The following is a 24,584-nucleotide window of genomic DNA, read 5'->3' on the forward strand; positions in this document are numbered from 1 at the left end:
TTTACTTTAAATTGCGAATGGTCTCAGGATTAGCACTGCATAAACTACCAGCAACGATCATAATACAAATATTGGTGCAAAATTAACTTTAAATTGTTAGTGGTCTGATGATTATCAGTCAATTTTTTTACGTTTTATCTGCCGGCAGCCATCTTGTTTTCTGACGTCACTGAGGGACTTTCCCATGCGTCAAAATTGTCCAACTTTTAATATGTTGTCTTCCACTTCATAAACTACTAGAAATAAGCATAAAACAAAAATTTGCAATTTTTTTGGGGTCAGGCAGTATATTGACCCGTCTACCAGGTCTGCAGAGAGTGAGGAGGTGCAGACTGCCGATCTGAGGGTTGGGATATGGAGTGGCAAAGAGTGGAGTCATCAGCAAAGAGATAGAGAGGATTTCCCAGAGAGTCGGAGAGATCATTAATGAAGACCAGAAAAGGCACAAGGCCCAGAACACTGCCTTGAGGAACTCCAGACTGGATAGGAAGAGGAGATGAGAGAAATCCATTTAGAGCCACACGTTGATTACAACAGGAGAGGAAATCTGTGAGCCATGAGTGGAGAATGCCATGGATACCATAAGACGAGAGGTTGGTGAGCAGGGCAGGGTGCCAGACCGTATTGAAGGCACAAGATATGTCCACTTTATCAAGCACATGGTCAGATGAACCGATTGGAGCAAAAGAAGAACAGCAGACATTTCCAGGGAAGTTCATCATAACCAAATCCAGAAGAGATGATGTACCATGAGTAGAGAAGGCCATGCATACCATAAGAGGAGAGGTTGGTGAGCAGGGCAGGGTGCCAGACCATATTGAAGGCACAAGATATGTCCACTTTATCTAGCACATGGTCAGATGAACCGATTGGAGCAAAAGAAGAACAGCAGACCTTTCCAGGGAAGTTCATCATAACCAAATCCAGAAGAGATGATGTACCATTGACTGAGATCCGGGTTGGGATGTGGACAGATTGTATCAGTCCCAATGAGTCGCAGAAGTCCTTTGCTGAGGTTCCGTGGCTGGTGCGAGTGCAACCCATGCCCAGCCAGCTGGCATGATGACAATTTAAATTGTCACATAAGAGGAAGAGAGAGTTAGGATGAGTGGACAGAAGTTGGTCCATGTTGTCGGAGAGCAAGATGTAAATGGAGTAATTCACTGTTTGGTGGATGGTACAGTACGTGTATAAACAAAAGTTAGATGCGGAGAGGAAGCCATTGCCAGAGGTAATCCTAGAGATGTGGTGGAGTGATAGCAGTGCATGGAGAGTGAGGAATTGAGTTTTTGATAAAGATAGCAACCCCACCACCAGGACGAGGCTCAAGTCTATCATACCGGAGGAGGGAATAACCAGGGAGAGATATTAAGGAATCAGAGACATCTTGAAGGAAGAACATTTCTGTTAAACAGACTAAGTCTGATTTGTCAGAGGCAACCTGTATGGAGAGATCAGTCAGGTTTGAGTGAAGGTCCCGGATGTTTATGGTCCATACAATTAAGGAAGAGGGAGTGGAGCGTTGGGTAAAATAGAGGGGAGGGGAGGATGAGGTAAGATGAGGAATGAGAGGGTTAGGTAGGGAGAGCCCCAGTTGACAGTGTACCAGAGATTGCAGAAGAGCGAGGTGACAGTGCAGGATGAGGAGAAGAAGGATAAAAGGCTAGGTGGTGATGGGATGAGACACAGTGAGGAGTAATATGAGGGGTGAGTAATATGAGGGGTGAGGGAAGTAGAAGATTGGAGGGTGGGAGGGCGTGGGGATGAGGAGGGGGAGGAAGGGGAGGAGGAGGAGGAATGAGTTTGGAGAGAGACGGAGGGGGGGGGAGGCAGCAACTTTGAGAAGGAGGGGTGATGCGGGGAGATTTGAAGGGAAGGGGAAAGGTGGGGGTTTGACGGTGAGAGGTAGGGGGAAGGTGGTGATGGAATGGGGGTAGGAAGGAGTAGAGGGCGGGGACATGGAGTGGCACGTCATGGGTCACGTGTCCGATAAAAGCAGGGTTGTATCAAAGTGGGGCAGATTGAATCCCGGACATAACTGCCCGCAGTTATAAAGTGGACCGGCGTAGGTGGCCCATCTAGTGATTATTAATAGCATGTCGACCCAACTTTGGTGGGTAATTTAAAGTGATGATATTTCCACAAAGGGATACTTTCTTCTGGGATGCCACATATTTTAGCGCACACACCACCAGAGGGCACTATTTCCATCACATCCATCCATCCAGGTGGTTGACAAAAAGCTGGAAACCTGGGTAAATGAAGGACACCAAGCAACAGCTTCCACACAGGTGTGGCCCATGTGTTCATCAAGTAAAAAACATCCCAGGATGCTTAGTGTCATATATAAAATGCTACATAGTCCTGGTTGCCTATAATTATGACTAGAATGGCTGCAAGAGGAGACCCCCTCCAATGCCCCCATCTACAGAGCACGTGTGCTCGCCCAATGGTTGGATAAGCATGACATTGATGTTATCCATATGTCATGACCTTTCTTCTCAGTCACCAAATCTGAACCAATCAAGCATTTATTGGATATTCTGGAACGATGCCTGAGACAGCGTTTTCCACCTCCATTAAACAGGTGTGAGTTGATTGACTTTCTCATAGAAGAATGGTGCCGCATCCCTCCTGCAGAATTTCAGACACTGGTGGACTATGCCACGGCGCATACAGGCAATACTGGACGCACACGGTGGCCCAACGCCCAATTAAGTGACTTTACATTGGTGTTTCCATTTTTTGTCTCCAACCTGTACATACACACATAGCTCCATTATACACAAGTGAATTAAAAAAATTATGCTAAATTAAAAAGGCAATGTAAGGATGACAAACTACAGTCTAAAAAAGGTCCTAAACAAGATAGGGATGATGTTGGTTTAGAAAGCAGCTAACAGTATTGCCATCACATAACAATCCCTACATCACTGCCTCGAGACTATTGTCTCGGGCTAGGCCGAGCTAAAAGTATTAGAAGCTCCTATATTTCATTTTTGCAGAAGTATAAGAAGCTCCAATATAATTTCAGAGACTTCTTGCAGCTTCAGTTTTCTTTCCTACTTTTCTTTTTTTTATCAACTTAGAGCAACCAATCACAAATGGAGATAATTGTAGAATGCTGTTATTAGAGCTGTTCATGCAGTTTGTAAGAAGTTGATGATCATGTACTGACGTAACAATATATAATATATCGTGGTTATATAGTTTTCAAAACTTGATGGAATCAAAACGAAATTTCAGAAAACATACCTTCAGAGTGTCCTGAATAACCCGTGAAAGTTTCAGCTTCCGAGGCCAAATCCTCTTGGAGGAGTAGATGAAACAATTTATAAATACAACATACTTTCCCTCCAGTATATATAAATGATGAGCCAAGCTTGCCACCTACTGGGAGCAAATTCACAATACATGATGGAAACGCACCACCTGACATCCTCGTACAAAAGCACAACGTTTGCTATTTCATTTTCTTGCCCTCTTTTGCAACCGCTCCCGTTCTTCTCTGAACAAGCCATTGGCAAGATTCAATGGTTAGGGACAAAAGACGGGAAACTTTTTCCAAACTATTATCTCATTGCCAAATCGACAGTGCGAGGTCAAAATTTCGCATTTGCTGAGAACAGCTGGACCACACAAACTTGTCGAAATACATCTTTACGAAAGAAACAAAATACAATCAGGACACCCATGAATACAAGCACCACATCCGCTGTGCAGCCACTTAAAAGTTGTTCAATAACCACACCACTTGCAAAACACTCACAGTAAATGTTTTGCCCATCAACTCTTGACCTCGGCACGTGCTTAAGTGTGTGTCACAAGTCAGGTGAGGGTTCAGTTCGAGTTCAACTGTAAAGAGTGGGGGTGTTGTGTTTCAGTCTATAAATTAAAGGCTAACCACTGCTGATTTAAATTTAGCAGGCAGGTTGGTCTGTTTAGCATTCAAATTTAAACCAATGGCTCATTTCGTTCATATTACACCACAAGTCAAAAGTTTTAGAACACCTCAATTTCTCCAGTTTTTATTGAAATTTACGCAGTTTAATGTCTCAATGTACTCTGAAATTAAGCACAGAACAAATAAACAATTGGAGATAAAAAAAAGAAATCATAGAATCATTTTGTTTAACAAAATTTAATTTAAATTTTTGACTCGGCAAAGTAGCCACCTTTTGCAGATTTAACCGTCGAACACACTCGTGGCATTCTTTATAAAAAAAAATAACCACCTTTAGAGGCCATTTTTCCCTGCAAAGCAGGGGTTGGCCTTTTTCGGGGACCGTGGTTGTTGTTGTTTTTCGGTCCCCTTTTTGAAGCAATGTTTTACGGCCGGATGCCCTTCCTGACGCCAACCCTTTTTGCCGCCTTTTACGACAAGCAGGGAATTACCAGTAAACTGGTACTCAATTAGCCGACCTCGGAAGGATGACAGGCTGAGTCAACCCCCCTGGCGTTAATTCAGCGATCGATCGGGATTCGAACCCAGGATCCTAGGATCCTAAGCTGGCACCCTAGCCGCTAGCCCAACACCAGGGCTCTTTCTTTCTTTCTTTCTACAATGGAAATCAAATATTGTTCGGGAAGTTCTGCCCAGCACTGTTTCAGAAGTTCCCACAAATGTGTTGCACTTGTAGGTTGCTTTGCTTTCACCCTTCTGTCCAGTTCATCCCAAACCAGCTCGATGGGGTTTAAGTCTGGAGACTGTGCTGGCCATTCCATGAGTTGAAGCCTACCGCCTTGTTCTTTTCCTCAAAGGTAGTTTTGACATAGTCTGGAGGTGTGTTTAGGGTCATTATCTTGCTGTAGCATGAACCCCTGACCACGTCGGCGTATACCAGAGGGTATTGCATGGCGCTGCAAAATGCTGTGGTAGCCCTTTTGGTTCAGGGTGCCAGTCACTCTGTGCAAGTCGCCGACTCTGGATCCAGCAAAAGAGCCCCAGACCATCACACTTCCTCCTCCATGTTTGACAGTTGGTGTCACACACTGAGGAACCATCCTTTCGCCTACTCGACGGCGTACAAAAACCCTGCGTGATGAACCGAAGATTTCAAATTTTGATTCATCTGTCCACAAGACCTTCTTCCAGTCTTCAGTAGTCCACTGGCGGTGCTTCATGGCCCAGGCAAGCCTCTTTTTCTTATTTCGCCATCTTAGCAATGGCTTTCTTACTGTCACTCGACCTGTCAAACCTGCAGCTCGAAGTCTTCTCTTCACAGTTGAAACTGAGACTTGCTTACTTCGACCAGTGTTAAGCTGTGCTTGAAGCTGTTGTCCTGTGAGCCGCCTATCACGCAAGCTGTTGACTCTCAGAAACTTGTCTTCTGATTCTGTTGTGGCTTTGGGTCTGCCAGACCTCTTCCTGTCAGAGTTTCCTCCAGTTTCCAAGTGCCTTTTGATGGTGTAGGAAACTATACTCACCGACACCTTGGCTTTCTTTGCAATTTCTTTGAAGGAAAGACCTACACTTTTAAGGGTTATAATGGTATATATATATATATCTGGTATATATACCTTTGTACCATTTCAGGTTATTCACTGGACTTGAATTGCTTAAATTTCAATAAAAACTGGAAAAATTGAGGTGTTCTAAAACTTTTGACCAGTAGTGTATATTATATACATTTTTTTTTTTTTTTTTTTTTTTTTCCCCTCACCCCCATTACGAACAATTTTTGTAGTTTTTCAGTACACAGTCGAGGCTCGTGGAAGAGCTTATACTAGTACACTGAACGTATCAGGACACAACACATAATTATAATAGGACAAAAGGAACAGTAGAGAGAGAGAGGGGGGGAGGGGGGGTAAACACCGACAGCAGAGTTGGAGGCCAGGATAGAGACAGACTTGGCCAAACAATAGGTGTGGGGAGGAATGGGGGTAGAAGAAGATGCATGGATTTGACAGGAAATTCAAAGCTGGAAATTTGGAAGGAGGAGGGTTTGGGGTGGGAGGGGGGGCAAACGAGGGTATAAAATATCATGATTTTGGATTGGAGACAATCTACGATGGTGGTGAACAGCTGTCTTGAAGACCTGGAGGGAATAATCAGATTGAAGAAAATGTGGAAGTTGGTTCCACAGGCTGGAAAGAAGAGGAGTGAATGAGTGGCAGTGAGCAGTCATTCTGGATTTAGGGAGTTTCACCAGAAGGGGATTGATTGATGGTGGGCCGTGTGTGCCCTGCAGAAACCTGTCAGGGACAAAGCATAGAAAGAGCAGAGGGTGCAAGACCAGACAGGAGGTGGTGGAAGAACAAGAGAACACTGGCTTGTCGGTGGCAAAGTCATAGGCCCATAGACTCAGCTTCATCGCAGGAGATTCCAACTTGAATTACTTGGTGTGTACAGCGTCACGCTGAGCAGGATGTGAGGCAGGGGAGCCAGCCCAGAGGGGGAGAGCATTACTTCATCAAGCTGGGATGAAGGCCTTGTAGTTGGATAGGACCTCAGTTGTGCCAAGAAAGGATCTTGTACAATGGAGGATGCCCAGTCCACGACTGGCTTTGAAGGCCAAAAAGACATATTCCAAGTGTTTGACCATCTTGTGATTTTTGTCAAGATCTGAAGAGACGGAAGAGGCTGCGGCAGCCTGCCTGTCTGAAAGATGAGGGATGTCATGGCAGAGGGTAGAGTCATCAGCAAATAGATAAAGGGGATTCTCCAGAGACTGCGAGAGATCATTCACATTAAATCAATTGAGTTGTTAGCATCACTTCACGCTCTGAAAATCACTGTCTGGTGTGGATCGAGTTTGTCACAAATCTACAATTCTACATGCCCTGTGTTTTTGAAGCCCATAAACCAAAACAGTCGTAACTGTGATACCAGAAGATTATCTTCACATGCTGAAGACTTACTGATTTAACAGGTTGAGAAATAATGAAAATCTGTGGTTTCAACAAGATGGAGTCACATCCAACACCTCTAATGAGTTTCTTACTTGGCTGAGGGGAAAATTTCCGAATCACCTTATCACTCACGGAGCTGGATTTTCGTGGCCCCAAAGCTGGATTCTCAATACACACTCCATTATAAACTAAGGTTTATGAACCTGGTATAAATCACACGGAACCAATAAAGCACTGTACGGAACCAATGAAATACAGATTGCAAAATACAACGGGAAAAGAAAGTACATTGTACAAAATACAACGAGAAAGTACAGTAAAGCACATGGAACATTGGATATTTATATCAATTGCAATCTCCAGCATCGGCATTGCTGTCTCCATAAGGTGGTATGAGACTTTTGCCTTTTCCAGCTTTCAATATTTCCTCATTAGCAGCACAGACAGATGGAGATGGTGCATCAAGTCTTGCTTTAAGCAAGCTTTCAGGTGTCAGGAGACATATACGTTGACCCGCTTTTTAAAATCAGCTTCAAATAACTTAGCATATTATTACGTTAAATATTGTTACGTTTATTGGGGTAAGTTAGAGAATACCGTAGGAAAGGTAGGATTGAATAGGAAATACTTTGGACCGTGTGACATGTAGGAGCATTTCGAAGGAATAAGTAGAGAAAATGTAGCTTAAGGTTATGCTTAAATGTGCATCATACGAGGGGTGATGCCGTGTTAATTAGTAGTAGGGATTAAGGATAATTTCAACTGTTTATAATACCCTCTGTGGCCATCCGTAACATTTATAACATCAGCCGGCCAAGTTATTGACGCTCCAATGGACACCAAAGGCAAAGGCCCACCTACCTAGGAGAGGAGGAGCTACAATGGTTTGATTGGGGGGGAGGGAGGCAGGACACACCCCTTCCCCCCCACCCCCTCCCCGAGTGACGTGGTCTGATGGCGTGGGTGGAGTGCGAGCGGGAAGCGGGGGCTCAGGGAGAGAAGGTTCCAGCGTATCTGACTGGATTTGGAGCGTTTTTGTTTGGTGCCCATGTCGAGGCTGGTGCTGGTGTGAGTCAGGACGTGGCCGTGCTTCCCTTTGCCAAAAAGGAGGATTTTTATTATCACACCAAAGAGGTGTGAAGCTGTGGATGGAGAAGAGAACGAGGGCAGTGCTTCCTGCTCGCCTCGATCCCGGGCGTCCTCGGCATTCGGTTTTGCCGCCATCTTTCTGGGCTTCCCGCCTGTGTGGCTTCAGGCTTCGACAACTGCCGACCTTCCACAGGATCCATTTTGGTCTAGCTATGTGCCGGAGTGTGACTAATTTTCTTACCTCACCCTCTGAGTGTATTTGTGTCGATTTGGAGGATCCTCACCTTAGCGTTTTTACCTCAGCATTTATTTTCTTTATTCTCATTCTGCACCTTATTTTATTGGAAATAATTATTGATACAATTTTGTTGTATTGTTCTTGGTGGGTTTCAGAATAAACCCGTGTGTTCATGAGAACAAACGCTTCGTGGTTCTTCAGTCCAGCATGCGTCAATAACTGCCAAAATTGGAGATCGCCTTGGGAGTTAAAGCTGGTTCGGCTCATCCGTCCAAGGCTTGGAGGTAACCATCCGCGGACAGGACAATATTTTACGTTGAATTGTGAATGCTAAAGCACAGTACTGTAGTTGTGAACAGTATGGCACTACATATATGCAGGCCAAGTGCATTGCTTGATACTCACTACTGCGCAGCCTTGCTCGTGGATTACTATGTCCTGCTTGATGTTAGACATACAGTGCATTCAGAAAGTATTCAGACCCCTTCACTTTTTTCACATTTTGTTATGTTGCAGCCTTCTGCTGAAATCGTTTAAATTTATTTTTTCCCTCGTCAATCTACACTCAATACCCCATAATGACAAAGAGAAAACAGGATTTTAGAAAGTTTGAACATTAAAAAGAAAAAACTGAAATATCACATTGACATAAGTATTCATACCCTTTGCTATGACACTTGAAATTTAGCTCAGGTGCCTTCCATTTCTCTTGATCATCTTTGAGATGTTTCTACACCTTAATTGGAGTCAACCTGTGGTAAATTCAATTGATTGGACATGATTTGGAAAGGCACACACCTGTCTATATAAGGTCTCACAGCTGACAATGCATATCAGAGCAAAAACCAAGCCATGAGGTTGAAATAACTGCCTGCAAAGCTTAGAGACAGGATTGTGTCGAGGCATAGATCTGGGGAAGCCTACAAAAAAATTTCTGCTGCATTGAAGGTTCCCAAGAGCACAGTGGCCTCTATAATTCTTAAATGGAAGAAGTTTGAAACAACCAGGACTCTTCCTAGAGCTGGCCGCCCGGCCAAACTGAGCAATCGGGGGAGAAGGGCCTTGGTAATAAAGGTGACCAAGAACCCGATGGTCACTCTGGCTGAGCTCCAGAGATCCTGTGTGGAGATGGGAGAAACTTCCAGAAGGTCAACCATCACTGCAACACTCCCCCGGTCTGGGCTTATGGCAAAGTGGCAAGACGGAAGCCTATCCTCAGTGAAAGACACATGAAAGCCCGCTTGGAGTTGGCAAAAAAGCACCTAAAGGACTCTCAGACTGTGAGAAACAAGATTCTGTGGGCTTTCATGCGTGAGTGTTTTTGTGTCGATTTCACCCCCAGCTTACCCCCAGCTCTAGGAAGAGTCCTGGTTGTTCCAAACTTCTTCCATTTAAGAATCATGGAGGCCACTGTGCTCTTGGGACCCTTCAATGCACCAGGATTTTTTTTGTAGGCTTCCCCAGATCTGTGCCTCGACACAATCCTGTCTCTGAGCTCTGCAGGCAGTTCCTTCGACCTCATGGCTTGGTTTTTGCTCTGATATGCATTGTCAGCTGTGAGACCTTATATAGACAGGTGTGTGCCTTTCCAAATCATGTCCAATCAATTGAATTTACCACAGGTTGACTCCAATTAAGGTGTAGAAACATCTCAAAGATGATGAAGAGAAATGGGAGGCACCTGAGCTAAATTTCAAGTGTAATAACAAAGGGTATGAATACTTATGTCAATGTGATATTTCAGTTTTTTCTTTTTAATAAGTTTGCAAAACTTTCTAAAATCCTGTTTTCTCTTTGTCATTATGGGGTATTGAGTGTAGATTGATGAGGGAAAAAATGAATTTAAACGATTTCAGCATAAGGCTGCAACATAACAAAATGTGAAAAAAGTGAAGGGGTCTGAATACTTTCTGAATGCACTGTATACCGCATTCAAACGTTGGCTCCTATATCATAGGGGTATGAGGGTGGGTACGTTTGGATACACCGAGTATCTTTCTGAAAGGAAGCCATGAGCCATATTTTTTTAAAGTGAACTCAACATATTTAATCTACTCATTAGGTTAGCAATATTTAACCAGGGAACAAAAAAGGTGTAACTTACCTTCTTGAGCAGAGACTAGAGGCGGCAGATAGGAATAAATGAAGTCCTTCCTCTCAACACAGTCCTTTGAGCCTGGAGCAGGGAACTGAAGAACGCTGTTTTTGCTAACGGGGAACTGAGGAACGATGTGCGTGAACGGAACAGGTTCCAAATTCTGTACAAAGTCTTCGAGCTCGACGAGGTTCACGCCCATCAGCTGGAATGCCTGACCGGCATCTTCTACATCTGGGTTGGTTCGTCCATCTAGAAAAATCAGAACAGAAATCATAAATATTCTTGAAAAAGCAGGAAAGTTCAAGAAAGTATACACAGAGTAGGAAGAAAAAATACACGTGAATAATACATACAGAATTAAAATCAAGAGTAAGGAATCAACATAATACATAAAGCATGATATATTTACTTCTTAAATCATCTAACCTACATGGTGCAATGAAACGGATACAAAGACTGCCAGACAAATAAGGTTAAAATGTCCCAAGTGAGAACTCTTCGATGATGCTGGGATCCCAGGTTCAAGTGGAATTGAATTGACCATGTTGATCTCTGATACCGCGTCCCTCCTTCCGCTTTCTTTCTCCCAAGTATTGGCCTTTCAGCTTCCTCCACGTTTCAAAAAAAAAAAGAAAAAAGGAAAACTCCCCAAAAAATCACAAATTGATTCAGCTTGTACTTACTTCCGTTCATTCTTTAACCCTTCCTTTTCTCAAATATCTCTAAAATGACTCTTAATTGAACGAAACGCTTCTTCTAGTAAGGGCATTTTATGAGATATTTCACAAATCTGTTAACTAAATTGTTACCAAAAAATTTCTTCACCAATATGTTTGTAAAGGTGTGTAATAACATGTGTTAAAATGTTGAAGTTCAACTCCCGTGGGAAACCCAGAAAAAAAGCTGTTGAATTCGGGTACCAAAAAATTATTTTCGAGAATTTTTATTTTTTTTAATCGGCCCTTAAGTAACTTATGAGGGGTCAAATAAGGGTTTTTCATGATTCTGAGTTGATTGTTAACATTTATCCAAGATATTAACATTGATCCAAGATAAGACTTCAGCAGGTGAAAACCACCCAACCTTGGAATGACGGGTAGATTTGCCTGCTTTATTATATTCACAGCCTTCAGCCAAATCGGAAGATCAAAGGTCACTATAGCGACCCCAGCGCGCCGTATGCACTCTTTCAGAGTGGTGAAGATGGTGTTGAGGTCATTAGGGTCTCCTTCAATAACTGGGAGGAACTCGATCTGTGTGCTCTGCTTTGCATCATTAGCATGGATTCTCTTCATCCAGCCATTCCAGTTGGAGTGTGGGAACTCAGGATCGTTGGCTTTGATCACCCACCCCGCTGCCCAGAGTGTGTCACCTGGAGTGAGGAGTGGCTGATCATGAGCCAGGGAGGAGGAAAGCTCAGCGAGGGGGAGAAACATGATCGCGTTCGTTCCTATCTGTTTCCTGTTCGTAAATGGAATAATCTTTACTTCAGTTCCTCTCAGGATCTTAGCTTTGTCTAGTGCCTTCAACTTCACCCGGGGGAAAGCTGCTGTTGTCTGTGGATCTGGCAAAGGTGGTGCCGGAGAGGTGACTTCGATCCAACCCATTGAGTGAAAGGGAATGTTTCCGTGAATAGAGACAATGTTTAAATCTATATTGTCTCCAACAAACTGAGTGACTGCATTGTTTGTTTCCCCAACCTCCATAAAGACCACCTGATCATTACTTGACAATTCACTTTCACTGGCTGGCACTTTGGCTGTCATCACTGATTGATCCTCAAGCGCAGCATCAACCGCAACCTCATCATTGATCTGTTCATCGGTTTCCTCCACAATGGTGTCAAGAGTGCCAGAAGTATCTGGAACATCATCTCCACTCCTACTATTAAGGAAGCAGTATTTGTAGTTTTGTGTCTCCGTATAAGACTCAGTGTACCCCAGCCGGTGGAACTTGTTGAGCATCCATTTTGACCCAAATCTATGATCAAGTTGTATGGCAAGCCCCATTTGGTGTGGCAATACTCCAGACCGAGGTCGACAGGCCTTAATAAAATTCTGCCCCCAAACGGCAACTCTTTCGTCTGTCTTGACAATCGGTCTCAAGAACATCTGAAGGCTTGCAGGAACAAGTGTCATCTGACTATCGATGTCAGTCATACTGTGTGTGGTGGGGTATGACTTTGGACCTAAATCAATCAAGGCAATATCATTGGATATGAACTTGAGTGCCGTCTTTATGATCTGAGTCTTCTCATCTCCATGGTCAAGATTAGCATGATGCTCTCGCAGAATATTGTCGGTGCCATCTTTGAGACAGAGTACATCTGCCCTTCTTTCCTGTGTTGTGAAATACAAGGTGTCTTCGTATTTCTCTAGAAGTTTTATCTTTAGCCAATGCTTTGAATAAGAAAGGCTCTTCTCTAGTGACTGATCAAACTCCTGCAGCTTTTCATGGACTTGGTCCATGTTCATTACCCCATGCTCTAATTCTGAGTCTAACCATTCGCAGAATTCAATAAAAACTGCCTCTCGCTCCTCATCAATACTCCTCTGTCCTCTCTTCCTTTTTCCTTCCTCATCAGTCTTGGACAAACTGTCACCTCTCGCAAACATAAGTTTGCATCGCAAATGGTACAGTGTTTCTTCTGCTACCAAGTCGTTGATCCCTTCCAGGCATCCAGTGACTTCAGTGCCCCAGTCATCCCCGCGACTCCGTGCTGTCTTCAGCAAGCTTGCCTTCAGTGTATCTGCAGTCAAATTATCTGGCACTCTGTATTTCTTTCTAGCTTGTGCTGGATTATTTTTGTAGAGCTGGGCTGGTTGGTTGCAAAGAATGTATACATCCTTATACAGGAGGTCAACTGACTGTGATCTTCTAGAACTGCAGCCAGTTGATGAACTGAACTCACAAGTAGTGTGTCTTCTCTTCAACTTTGATGACTCTTTCTCTGCCTTTGATGCTTGAGCTGACTTCTTGGTGGTTGCAACAAAGTTGTTGTACAGATCATTTTTACACTTCTGGTGGTACCTCAGTTTTCCTTCCTTTTGAGCCTCCTTCATACGTTCCACAACAGTAACATTTTCGACAGTTTCTGCTTGTTTCAATAAAGTTGAGTATCCCTTTGGAGTTGCCTGTATGAGCCTTTCAGCTGGTGTATCCGAGCGTGCACAGATGAAGCAATTGAGCACAGGTGGAGTAACGTCTTCATCCATATTGCTAGACTCCATGTCCTGCAAAGTAGAAAATGAGATATATACACAAAGAATTAAGTTAAGCACCCCCCCCCCGTTTTTTTACAACCTCGCACATTACAAGTTTGTTGTCGTCAAAACAGTGTAATATACCCATGATATTGCTATATTTTCTGGAGAAGTGATATTATGGTCACATAAAAACATAACAATCATGCCGTTTTCAATATTTTATTCTGAATAATTTAAGGTGAAATTTTTTGGGAATTTTAGGCATATTTTCACCTCAATTTAAGTATGGAGCTATAGGTCCATCACGGACAGTGTGGATGACGTTTATGTTTTCTAACGTACAGTCATTGTTCTGAGAAGACCTCTAGCGATCTTTGCGTCAATAACGTGTGTAGGACCCACGTGATCGGATCACTGACTCAACCAATCACTTTTTTTCACTTTGATCACTCAATTTCATCAATGGATAATTGCTAATGTCATACCAATCATTATTTGATCTCACATACTTTAGAATATATGCCAATGTATACATATACACAAAGAATATATATTAGGGGGTGCTTACCTTAATTCGTTGTGTAGGGGTGCTTAACTTAATTCTTTGTGTATATTTAGAAATTATTTTTCCACAAAGGAGTGTCTGTGGTGAAATATAAATGTTAACAATCAACTCAGAATCATGAAAAACCCTTATTTGACCCCTCATAAGTTACTTAAGGGCCGATTTAAAAAAATAAAAATTCTCGAAAATAACTTTTCGGTACCCGAATTCAACAGCTTTTTTTCTGGGTTTCCCACGGGAGTTGACCTTCATCATTTTAACACATGTTATTACACACCTTTACAAACATATTGGTGAAGAAATTTTTTGGTAACAATTTAGTTAACAGATTTTCATATGTTTCCCTTACTATTCCTATGAAAAACATTTTAAAATGATTTACTTTCTTTAATTCTCTGTCAATAAAAGCACACGTGTTCTTCTTCATTAGTATTTTTTCCTGAACTTCTTCTTCTTCGTGTATATTTCACAAACCTGTCTCACTCTTACACACCAAAACACTTCAACAACCATTAACCTCCCATGATGTCTGCCTCCTTATATCCAGATTGGTAATGTTGAGAAGTCCAGTTTTCAAAAGTTGTAAGAGCATCAATTCCCCTTCACATCAATTAACGGTGTCAAATCCCTCCATCTCAACCATTCCCACGTCCTCCCAAACCACCCCTTCCTTGTGTGTCCCTCCACCTCCTCTTCAGCATCTCTCCACTTCATGTCCGCTCTTTCTGCATCCCCCCTCACACCACCCTGTCAAAGCTTCCCCCACACACTCACATCTTCCTTCTTCTCCCATCTCTTCCAATCTCCACTTCCTCCCCCATCCTCTCCAGATGCAGATTCCTCCCCATCCCACCCACTCACCCCCCATCCAGTCCCCCCTCCATCCTGTCCCACAACCACCCAGCTTCCCCCCTCCCACCCCTCCCCTAGCTCCTTGCCAACAGTGCCTTCTCCACTGTCCCTAACTGTGTGGACCTCAAACATCCGAGGCCTCCGCTCCAACCTGACATCGCTCAATCTTGGCCACTGCTGATAAACTGGACATCATCTGTTTAACAGAATCCTTCCTCCCACAAGAGGACTCTGACTCCTTAGTGTCTCTCCCTGGCTATTCTCGCCTCACATTGAGCAGGCCTGAACCACGTCCTGGTGGCAGAGTTCCATCTTACCTCAATAACTCCATTTCTCACTGCCGTGTACTGATATTACACATCCCAAACCCCCAAAAGTACCTCTGGCTGTGACTTCCCCTCTGCTCCCACCTCTTGTTTGTCTGCATGTTGTTCCGTCCTCCAAACAGTGACCACTCCATCTGCAATTTTCTCTCAGACAACATGGACAACTTTTAACCACTCATCACAACCCTATCTTACTCGTATGCGGCAATTTAAATTGTTACCATGCAAATTGGCTGGGTGTTGGTATCTCTCACCAGCCATGGCACTTCAGCAAAGGATTTCTGTGAGTGACTCCATGACACCTACTCAATCCGTGGATTTTCAAATCCAGATTTCTCCAAATGGCAAATCCAACCTTCCAGAGTTGGTGATAATAAACTTCCCTGCAAATGTCTCCTGCTCTTGCTCTGCTCCAATTGGTTCATCTGATCATATGCTTGTGAGAGTCAACCTCCCTCTAGCAATTCTCAGAGAGCTGCCCCAATGTCGGTGAGTCTGGCAGTTCACACAAGCAGATTGGCAGGGACTGCAAGCAGCCATCTTTCTTCAGGACTGGTCTCCCATATCTACTGCCCCTGATGTTAACTCAGTCGAGGAAGTATTCCACAGAAACATGCTCTCTCTTATGCACAGATTCATCCTATCTCGTCTTCAGTTATCATTCTGCCTGGCCATGGTACACTGAATCATGTGATGAGGCAGAAACAACTTGCCTTCTCTTCCTGGAAGGCAAACCCAACTGAAGGAAATGTCAGTGCAACCCAAAAAACCTGCAAGAAGTGTGTGTCCACTCTCAGGAGAGCCAGACACATAACATCTGTCCAACCTCAAGAATGAACTTTCAAACTTGTCTGCCTCCTCTAATAACTGGTGGTGCCTTGTTCAGTCTGTGTCTGGGGAATGCTCGCTCTCCTTCCCTTACTGTAAATGGCACTAGAGCCAACTCCGCTAGGGAGAAGGCCAAATGACTCAATTCTGTGTTTGCTTCAAAATCTTGTGTCTTCAAACACCTCACTCTCTGACCTCATACTCACCTGCTAACTGTCTTTTGCACCTGAGAGGGTGGAGAGGTTTCTGTCAACCCTCGACTCCGATTCTGCAACTGCACCAGACGACATCAGCACACATGTCCTAAAAACCTGCTCTACTGCTCATACACTTCCTCTCTCTGTCATTTACCCTCAGTCATCTTCCATCTGCTTGGAAACCCACCACCATTACTGCGTTACCTAAAAAGTGCAAAATCAGATCCCCTGAATGACAGACCAATTGAAGACCTGAGTGGAACAAGTACTTAAATAATCACATTCTTGGGCAAAGTGAGTTCGAACCAGGAACACCATCGACAGTATGGTAACAATCCATGTCTGCAATAATTGTACACCGCCCCTCCCTATTCTATCTCCAGGCACTGCACGACGTCATCACTTGGTGCCGAAAACCTTCAGCGCCCGGTGATGATGCGCGTTGAAAGGGCGTACTCAGTTTTCACTGTTTCTTTCCTGTTTTCTCGTTTGTCCAAGTGACATCTCAGCCATCCTTTGAGATAGAAAGCTGAAATTTAAACACAATAGTGAGCACTTGCTTTGACAAAAACTGGACTTTTTAAATGAATCCATTAATTGATTAATTACTTGATTATTATCGATTTATTAATGACTGAATTTTCTTTCTCATATGAGAAATATCTGGGGCACCTTTTGAGCTAGGAAGCTGATATTTGGACACGACAGTGACCAAGTGATTTGGCTATAAAGGGTATTTTCGATTCATTGATTAATCAATTAATTGATTAATTATTACATTTTTCGATTAATTAATTGATTTTCAAAAGTTACAGATTCAGATGAAACAGTGGTAGTTAGGTATGCTATTATCCAATTTATTAATAAATTAATTATTTTACAATTGTTATTAATTTATTTCAATTATGCAATTAATCAATAAATTATTGTACACCACTCCCTCACAATTTTGTCTCCATGTGCTGCACGGCAGCATCGCCGGGTGACGAAGGCCACCCGGCAGTGACGCGTGCTGGAGGATTATGGTATTTATATATTTGACATGGGGGCGGTGTACTACGAGTGTAGCTATGCTTGTTTTCCATCGTGTTATTTTGTGACTCAAGTGCTTCTTCCACTCGGGTCTTCAATTAGCTGACTTCCAATCATCAGCAACATCATGGAATCCTTAACCTCAGTTGACAGCTTCTTTTTTTTTTTGGTATACAAGATCGAGGCTCATTTAAGAGCAAGCACATCAAACACATATTAGCACATAAAACACAAAAAACATAAATGGACATATACAACAATAAAGGGAGGAGACAAGATGGGGAGAGAGGGTGAAGCACACAAGCACAACAGGACATCATTTTTGGTTATCATATCATCATCATATTTGGGGAACAGGGACATCGGGAGATCTGTTCGAAGGGAGAGGGCTGGGAGGGGGGGGGGGGGGGGAGAGGAGGGAAGTGGTACATGGTACAATAACAAATTGACACTACAAGTAATTTCGGGAATGAAGTCGGAGATTGAACGAGGTGGATTTGGGGTGTATTAACGGGGGTAGAAAAGATCAAGGTTTTGGATGGTGGAAGATAAGATATGGTGGTGAACAGCTGTTTTAAAGATCTGGTGGGAGGAGTGGGATTGAAGAGAGTGTGGGATTTTGTTCCAGAGGCGGGATAAAAGAGGAATAAAAGAGTGAAGGTGAGTAGAGAGTCTTGATTTTGGCAGTTTCACCAGAAGAGGGTTGCTGGCAGTTCTTGTGCGTCCTGCAGGAATATTTGGGGGACACAGCACAGACAGAGCTGCGGGAGCTAGGCCAGGGAGGAGTCGGTAGAAGACAGAAAGACCACCAACATGTCTGCAGTGAGAGAGAGAAAGGCCCTCAGAATCAGCTTCATCGTGGGAGATTCCAATGATCCTGAAAGCTTTGGTTTCTACAGCATGAAGCCGAGCTAGGTGTGAGCAGGAGCACCGGCCCAGAGGGAGAACAGTATTCTTTTCTCCAACAACCTCATTTGAGATCATCAATTTGGATTCAGATCATGTCACTCTACCTTGGATCTGCTGCTTCAATTCACCCAACAATGGACGGAGATACTCAATGTCAGACATGAGATCTGGGCCGTCCCTCTGGACATATCTCGTGCTTTTGATACAGTCTGGCAACCTGCCTTTGATACAGTCTGGCAACCTGCCTTACTCTCCAATCTCTCTGCCTAGTGTGGCATCCAAGCTAACTCCACACATGGCTTACGGACTTCCTCTGCTCTCGTAGCCAACGTGTGGTTCTCAACGGAATCCTTTCATCTCTGTCATGGCTGGAGTGTCCCAAGACAGTGTTCTGGGCCCCCCGTTATATTCCTAATCTTCATCAACGATCTCTTGGACTCTCAGGGAAATCCATGTTTATCCATTTGCTGATGACTCTGCCCTGTGCCATGACATCCGTCATTCTTCAGACAGGAAGGCTGCAGCATCTTCCCTCTCTTCAGCATTGACAAAAATCACAAACTGGTCAAACACTTGTAATATGGTTTTCAATCCTGACAAATTTCACACTCTTACTATCCCTCTCAGAAAGGACCATCTTGGAAACCCTCCTATCTACTTTCTTCACAATCCTCTAGAGGAGGTTCAGTCATTCAAATTCAGGTTAAGCAATGACCTTTCGTGGGCAAACCACAATTCTAAGTTGGCCTCCTCCGTCGTGCAAAGTCCTTAATTGGCACAGTCACCTGAACTCCTAAACCCCTGTAAGGCCTTCATCCGCAGCTTGATGGAGTACTGCTCTCCTCTCTGGGGTGGCTCCCCTCCCTCACATCTTGCTCATTTTGTCGCTGTGGAAACGAAGGCCTTCAAGATCATTGGAATCTCCTGTGACAAAGCTGAGTCTATGGGCCTATTACTTCACTATTGCAGACATTTCACTATTGCAGACATATTACTTCACTATACTCCCCTCTCTTTCTGCTGTTTATTTTGTCCTGTTATGTCCTGATCCATTCTATGTTCCAGCTCTTCCACAAGCCTCGACATTGCACCCTAAAAACATCTGTCCATTCTCACCAAATAACATTTCTTGTAGTATATTACATTTGTAAAAGTTCTGCCTCAGCCAAGACTGTAAAACACATACGTGCTGTCAGTACACTCCACCGCCCCACCCGCAACCAACGAGCACTGAAGCAGCACGGACCCGAGTCTCAGAAGCACAACATTTAATGGTGTGCAAAAATGGTTGGGCATTTGTTGTCCTTTACCAACAGGATTAATGGCCAAGATGTGGTCACCCATTAACGCTGGGAGGGTAACGTTGCACATTGGCGTATCAGCTCATGCTTTGACAGTTTTCTCAATCACATGTTCCTGTTATACTCGCTTGAGTTGTTGTCAGGACAAGACATTGGCCTGCCTTGTGATAACGTGTTGGGTAAAACTTACCTGTCTCCCAACAGCATGGACAGGTAGTCTGACCCCTTCCACCTCCCCCAGAATCAGATCACGCACCACTAGGTGCATAGCTACAGTCAGACCAGCCCTTAAACACTCCGGCAGGGCATAGCCCGATTCCAACTACCCTCTCCTCCCCTACTACCTCACCATGGCATGTACCTGCGACAGGTAGTACTCTTCTCCAATCCCCCCCCCCCCCCCCCCCCCCGCTTCTCCTCGACCTCCTTCTCCTTCTCTACCTTCTACATCTACAGCATACCAACAGTCCAACCCTTACCCATTCCAACAGGGCAGAGCCCTAGGCCTAATCCAACTACCCTGATCTCCACTAATCCCTCCCCTATGGCATATACCTGCAGTCAGGTCTCCCGTGCCTCCACTCCTCCTCCACCAGTCACCACCTCCTGACTATTCCACAACCACCTCCTCCATCTCCACATCCTCCTATTCCTGCCCCTCCACATCCTCACAATTCCACCACCACCTCCTCCTCAACATCCTCCTATGCCTCCTACTCCTCTACATCCTCACTATTCCACCACCGCATCCTCCTATTCCTCCACCTCTCCATCCTCCTCATCATCATCCTATTCTCCACCACCACATCCTCACTATTCCTCCACCACCTCCTCCACCTCCCCATCCTCCTATTCCTCCACCTCCACAGGCTCACTATTCCTCCACCACCTCCTCCACTTCCACATTCTCCTATTCCTCCACCACATCCTCATCCTCCCCCTCCACCTCCTCCTCCTTTTCCACCTCACCATCATCATATTCCTCCACCTCCCCCATCCTCGTCCTCCCACAACATAACAACAGTGCAACCCTCGCCAACCTGCAGTAGGGACCCGCAAACCCACCCTGTACTACAACGGTCGTTATTCCAGCCACAGAACTTACAGAGTTCCCCGTAGCGATGACAACAGTGTGCAAGTTGTTCAATGTATCTCTGAAGCACGTCCGTCAGAATGTCCGCAGCCGACACCTGTACCGCGTCCCAGCCAAGGCTCTGACAGATCTGTGCCGCTGCGACCCGCAGGACGGCGCGGCTGTAACCCTCCGTCATAATCACGCCATGGAGCAAGAACCTTGGATTAAATAGTGCCAGGCCATACAAAATAGCAGCAATGAACCTCCGGCCACTCTAGGCCGCCATAGCGCTTTAACTAAGTCCCGTCCTTCGTGCCGTATCGCCACTTCTCCCATTATTTCGTTACATTTTTGTTCATGTGATATTTTCCCGGTCATACTGTTAGAACAGCATGAAGTAAAATCATCCGTAACGTTTTTGACAAGACAAAATGAGCCAGTGTTCCGTCCGATGTATTGTCAGCCCGCCATGTGTGTTTGATGCTTTTTCGGCTTAACACTTCAATTTTAAAATGCATGAAATTAAGAGATATTAACATTTCAACTCGATGGAAACGGAATTAAATACTATTATAACAGGAATAGTTATGAGAAACTAGCTAATTACATTTATATGTGTCTGTATGCATATCAGACGCAACCAATACACCGCCCATGAATCCACATTGTTATTGTTATTTCTCAGTCAATAAACCAAACATGACAAAGTTAGTTGATTATTTTAACTTCAGGCGCAATTATTACATGATCCACTTGCACTTATTTGAGCACTTTTACACTCAAGAGTATAATGCTCCCGGATGTGAAATTAAAGAGGTGAAAGATGTGTGGTAAATGGACCTATGTTAAAAATATAAGTATAAGAGCTGTTTTTCTACTTTGATGTCCCTAAATATAATAGCATTAAACGTGAATCGGTTCAGAATTATAAATGTCTTATTTTGTAGAGTGAAAGGTAAAATATGTGGAATACGAAGGTCAATGGCAAAGATTGCAGGAAGTGACGTAAGAATGGTTTTCATTTGGTTTTATTTGAGTTCGCGGCTTCGCGCTTGATATATTTTCTCTTTGTGACCGTTGTCAGTTGCAACCAAAAAAATGTAAGCGTTGTACTAATGTAGTCGTTGAAAGAAGGTTGTTTTTATGTGGTTAAAATACTCTCGCTTAGGGTGGTTCCCGCGCTCTTCTCGTGCACAAACACCTGTTGAACACGGCGGGTGATCAGTGTCAGTGACCATGTCTGGCTTGGAACGAGAAGCTCATAAAGGCCGATTTCGGGGGAACGAGACTGGCTGGAGCCGGGTGCGAGATATGTTCCGGCAACAGTGAGGATACACCGCGTGCATACCACACATGGATTGGTTACCTGTGTTTAAGCTTTTACTCAACACAATATTGAGGGTGCTCATAATGGGGAGGAGTGGGGAATGAGAATAAAGATGGTGGAGGAGGTGGTGGTGGAGGAGGTGGTGGTGGTGGTGGAGGTGGTGGTGGAGGAGGGAGTGGTGGTTTGGAGGCGGGAGTGGTGGTTTGGAGGCGGGAGTGGTGGTTTGGAGGGGAGGAGGTGGTGGAGGAGGGAGTGGTGGAGGAAGAGGGAGTAGTGGTGGTGGAGGAGGGAGTGGAGGTGGTGGAGGAGGGAGTGGTGGAGGAGGAGAGTAGTGGTGGGTGGTGGAGGAGGGAGTGGTGGTGGTGGAGGAGGGAGTGGTGGTGGTGGAGGAGGGAGTGGTGGTGGAGGAGGGAGTGGTGGTGGAGGAGGGAGTGGTGGTGGTGGTGGAGGAGGGAGTGGTGGTGGTGGTGGAGGAGGGAGTGGTGGTGGTGGTGGAGGAGGGAGTGGTGGTGGTGGTGGAGGAGGGAGTGGTGGTGGAGGAGGGAGTGGTGGTGGTGGAGGAGGGAGTGGTGGTCGGTGGAGCGGGGGTGGTGGTTGGTGGAGCAGGGGTGGTGGTGGTGGAGGAGGGAGTGGGGGTGGTGGTGGTGGTGGAGGAGGGAGTGGTGGTTGGTGGAGCAGGTGGTGGTGGTGGAGGAGCGAGTGGTAGTTCGGAGTTGGAGGAGCGAGTGGTGGTTCGGAGTTGGAGGAGGAAGTGGTGGTTCAGAGTTGGAGGAGGAAGGGGGGAGGGGAAGGAGGAGGTGGTGGTTTGGAGGGGAGGAGGGATTGGTGACGAGGGGGGAGGAGGGAGTGGTGGTGGAGGTGGAGGAGGGAGTTGTGTTGGTGGAGGATGGAGTGGTGGTGGTGGAGGAGGGAGTGCTGGTGGTGGAGTAGTGCTGGTGGTGGAGGAGGGAGTGCTGGTCGTGGAGGAGGGAGTGCTGGTCGTGGAGGAGGGAGTGGTGGTTCGGAGTTGGAGGAGGAAGTGGTGGTTCAGAGTTGGAGGAGGAAGGAGGGAAGGTGTGATGGGGAGGGGAAGGAGGAGGTGGTGGTTTGGAGGGGAGGAGGGATTGGTGGCTTGGGGACAAGAGGGGAGGAGAGAGTGGTGGCTTAGTGGGGGGAGGAAGGTGGTGGTTTGGAGGGGGAGGAGGGAGTGGTGGTTTGGAAGGGAGAAGGAGTGGTGGTTTCGAGAGGAGAAGAGGGAGTGGTGGTTTGGAGGGGAGAAGAGGGAGTGGTGGTTTCGATGGGAGAAGAGGGAGTGGTGATTTCGAGGAGAGAAGAGGAAGTGGTGGTTTCGAGGAGAGAAGAGGGAGTGGTGGTATGGAGGGGAGAAGACGGAGTGGTGGTTTGGAGGGGAGAAGACGGAGTGGTGGTTTGGAGGGGAGAAGAGGGAGTGGTGGTTTGGAGGGGAGAAGAGGGAGTGGTGGTTTGGAGGGGGGAAGAGGGAGTGGTGGTTTGGAGGGGAGAAGAGGGAGTGGTGGTTTGGAGGGGAGAAGAGGGAGTGGTGGTTTGGAGGGGAGAAGGGGGAGTAGTGGTTTGGAGGGGAGAAGAGGGAGTGGTGGTTTGGAGGGGAGAAGAGGGAGTGGTGGTTTGGAGGGGAGAAGGGGGAGTAGTGGTTTGGAGGGGAGAAGGGGGAGTGGTGGTTTGGAGGGGAGAAGAGGGAGTGGTGGTTTGGAGGGGAGAAGAGGGAGTGGTGGTTTGGAGGGGAGAAGAGGGAGTGGTGGTTTGGAGGGGAGAAGGGGGAGTAGTGGTTTGGAGGGGGGAAGAGGGATGGTGTTGGGGAGGGGGGAAGAGGGATGGTGTTGGGGAGGGGGGAAGAGGGATGGTGTTGGGGAGGGGCGAAGAGGGATGGGTAGTGGTGGGGAGGAAGTGATGGTGTGAAAGAGGAGGAGGTAACAGTGGTGGAGGAGGAGGAGTGAGTGGGGGTGGGTTACGGAGGGGTGTTTGTTTGGTTGCCTGTGTACTTACGAAATACACTTCAACAAGGTTTAATTGACCTTGGGTAATGGGAACCATCAAGAGAATAGACAAACAAAAATAGCGAGCCCACAACAAAGTCAAAGCTGCTTCCTGTCATCGCAGACAAAAGGCTCGACCCTGGTCTCGTTCTATTCAGTTGAAGAAAAAAGAATGGAGCTAAACTGTCGGGATAAGTACAGCAATTACATCAACAACATTGTATGTCGTGACCTGAAGGCAAAGCTAAAGCTCTTCTGGAGTTTTATATCCAGCAGGAGATGCGACAACAGCGGAGTTGCTCCCTTACTATACCCTGATGGCCTAACCTACACCAGTAGCAAGATAGGCCGAGAAAAATATATTTCCGGGTTCTGGTCAGCGCGCGCATCGATGTTGACCCTGCGCGTCAACAATTTTTTTTTTTAATTTGGTATCGACGTTTGCGCACGGTTCTCCCCTACAAAACTACGTTTAGTTTGTCCAAATCCAACCAGCCGTTCCAAAGATATGAGTAGTTTTGTGTGCCGTGACGTCATGAATCAAATAAGGAAGTTGCATGTGACGTCATCGTCTTAGTCACGTGACCGCTTGGGTGGCAAACCATTGCTTCTGCCACCATACGTCATGGTGACAATTTGAAACTCGTCTCACATATAAATTGCCCCCTACACGATGGTAAAGAGTTGTTGTGCTG

At 45.5% G+C, this 24,584-nt stretch overlaps 2 protein-coding genes across 6 annotated transcripts in view; one reads left to right on the forward strand and one right to left on the reverse strand.

Moving 5' to 3' along the window:
• TAF3 (TATA-box binding protein associated factor 3) overlaps positions 1 to 21,066 on the reverse strand; it is a 98,517-nt gene extending 77,451 nt beyond the window's left edge. The window contains exons 1-2 of one of the 2 annotated variants that reach the window (XM_068136312.2): positions 20,602 to 21,066; positions 10,287 to 10,529 (exon numbers count right to left, since the gene is read on the reverse strand). In XM_068136312.2, the coding sequence (XP_067992413.2) occupies positions 10,287 to 10,529; positions 20,602 to 20,767 (409 nt within the window). In that variant the 5' untranslated portion in view covers positions 20,768 to 21,066. The remainder of the gene's footprint in view (positions 1 to 10,286; positions 10,530 to 20,601) is intronic. The other variant, XM_068136304.2, reaches the window with a different exon arrangement.
• Positions 21,067 to 21,346: 280 nt separating this feature from the next.
• The window catches only part of LOC137439964 (complex I assembly factor TIMMDC1, mitochondrial), a 39,922-nt gene continuing 36,684 nt past the window's right edge, over positions 21,347 to 24,584 (forward strand). The window contains exons 1-2 of one of the 4 annotated variants that reach the window (XM_078768735.1): positions 21,347 to 21,401; positions 21,740 to 21,896. In XM_078768735.1, coding sequence (XP_078624861.1) covers positions 21,808 to 21,896 — 89 coding nt within the window. In that variant the 5' untranslated portion in view covers positions 21,347 to 21,401; positions 21,740 to 21,807. Of the gene's footprint in view, positions 21,402 to 21,516; positions 21,577 to 21,660; positions 21,897 to 24,584 lie in introns of those variants that run through there. The other 3 variants (XM_078768729.1, XM_068136281.2, XM_068136273.2) reach the window with 3 other exon arrangements.

Source organism: Myxine glutinosa, chromosome 1, assembly GCF_964187855.1.
Source record: "Myxine glutinosa chromosome 1, kmMyxGlut1.1, whole genome shotgun sequence".
Lineage (NCBI taxonomy): Eukaryota > Metazoa > Chordata > Myxini > Myxiniformes > Myxinidae > Myxine > Myxine glutinosa.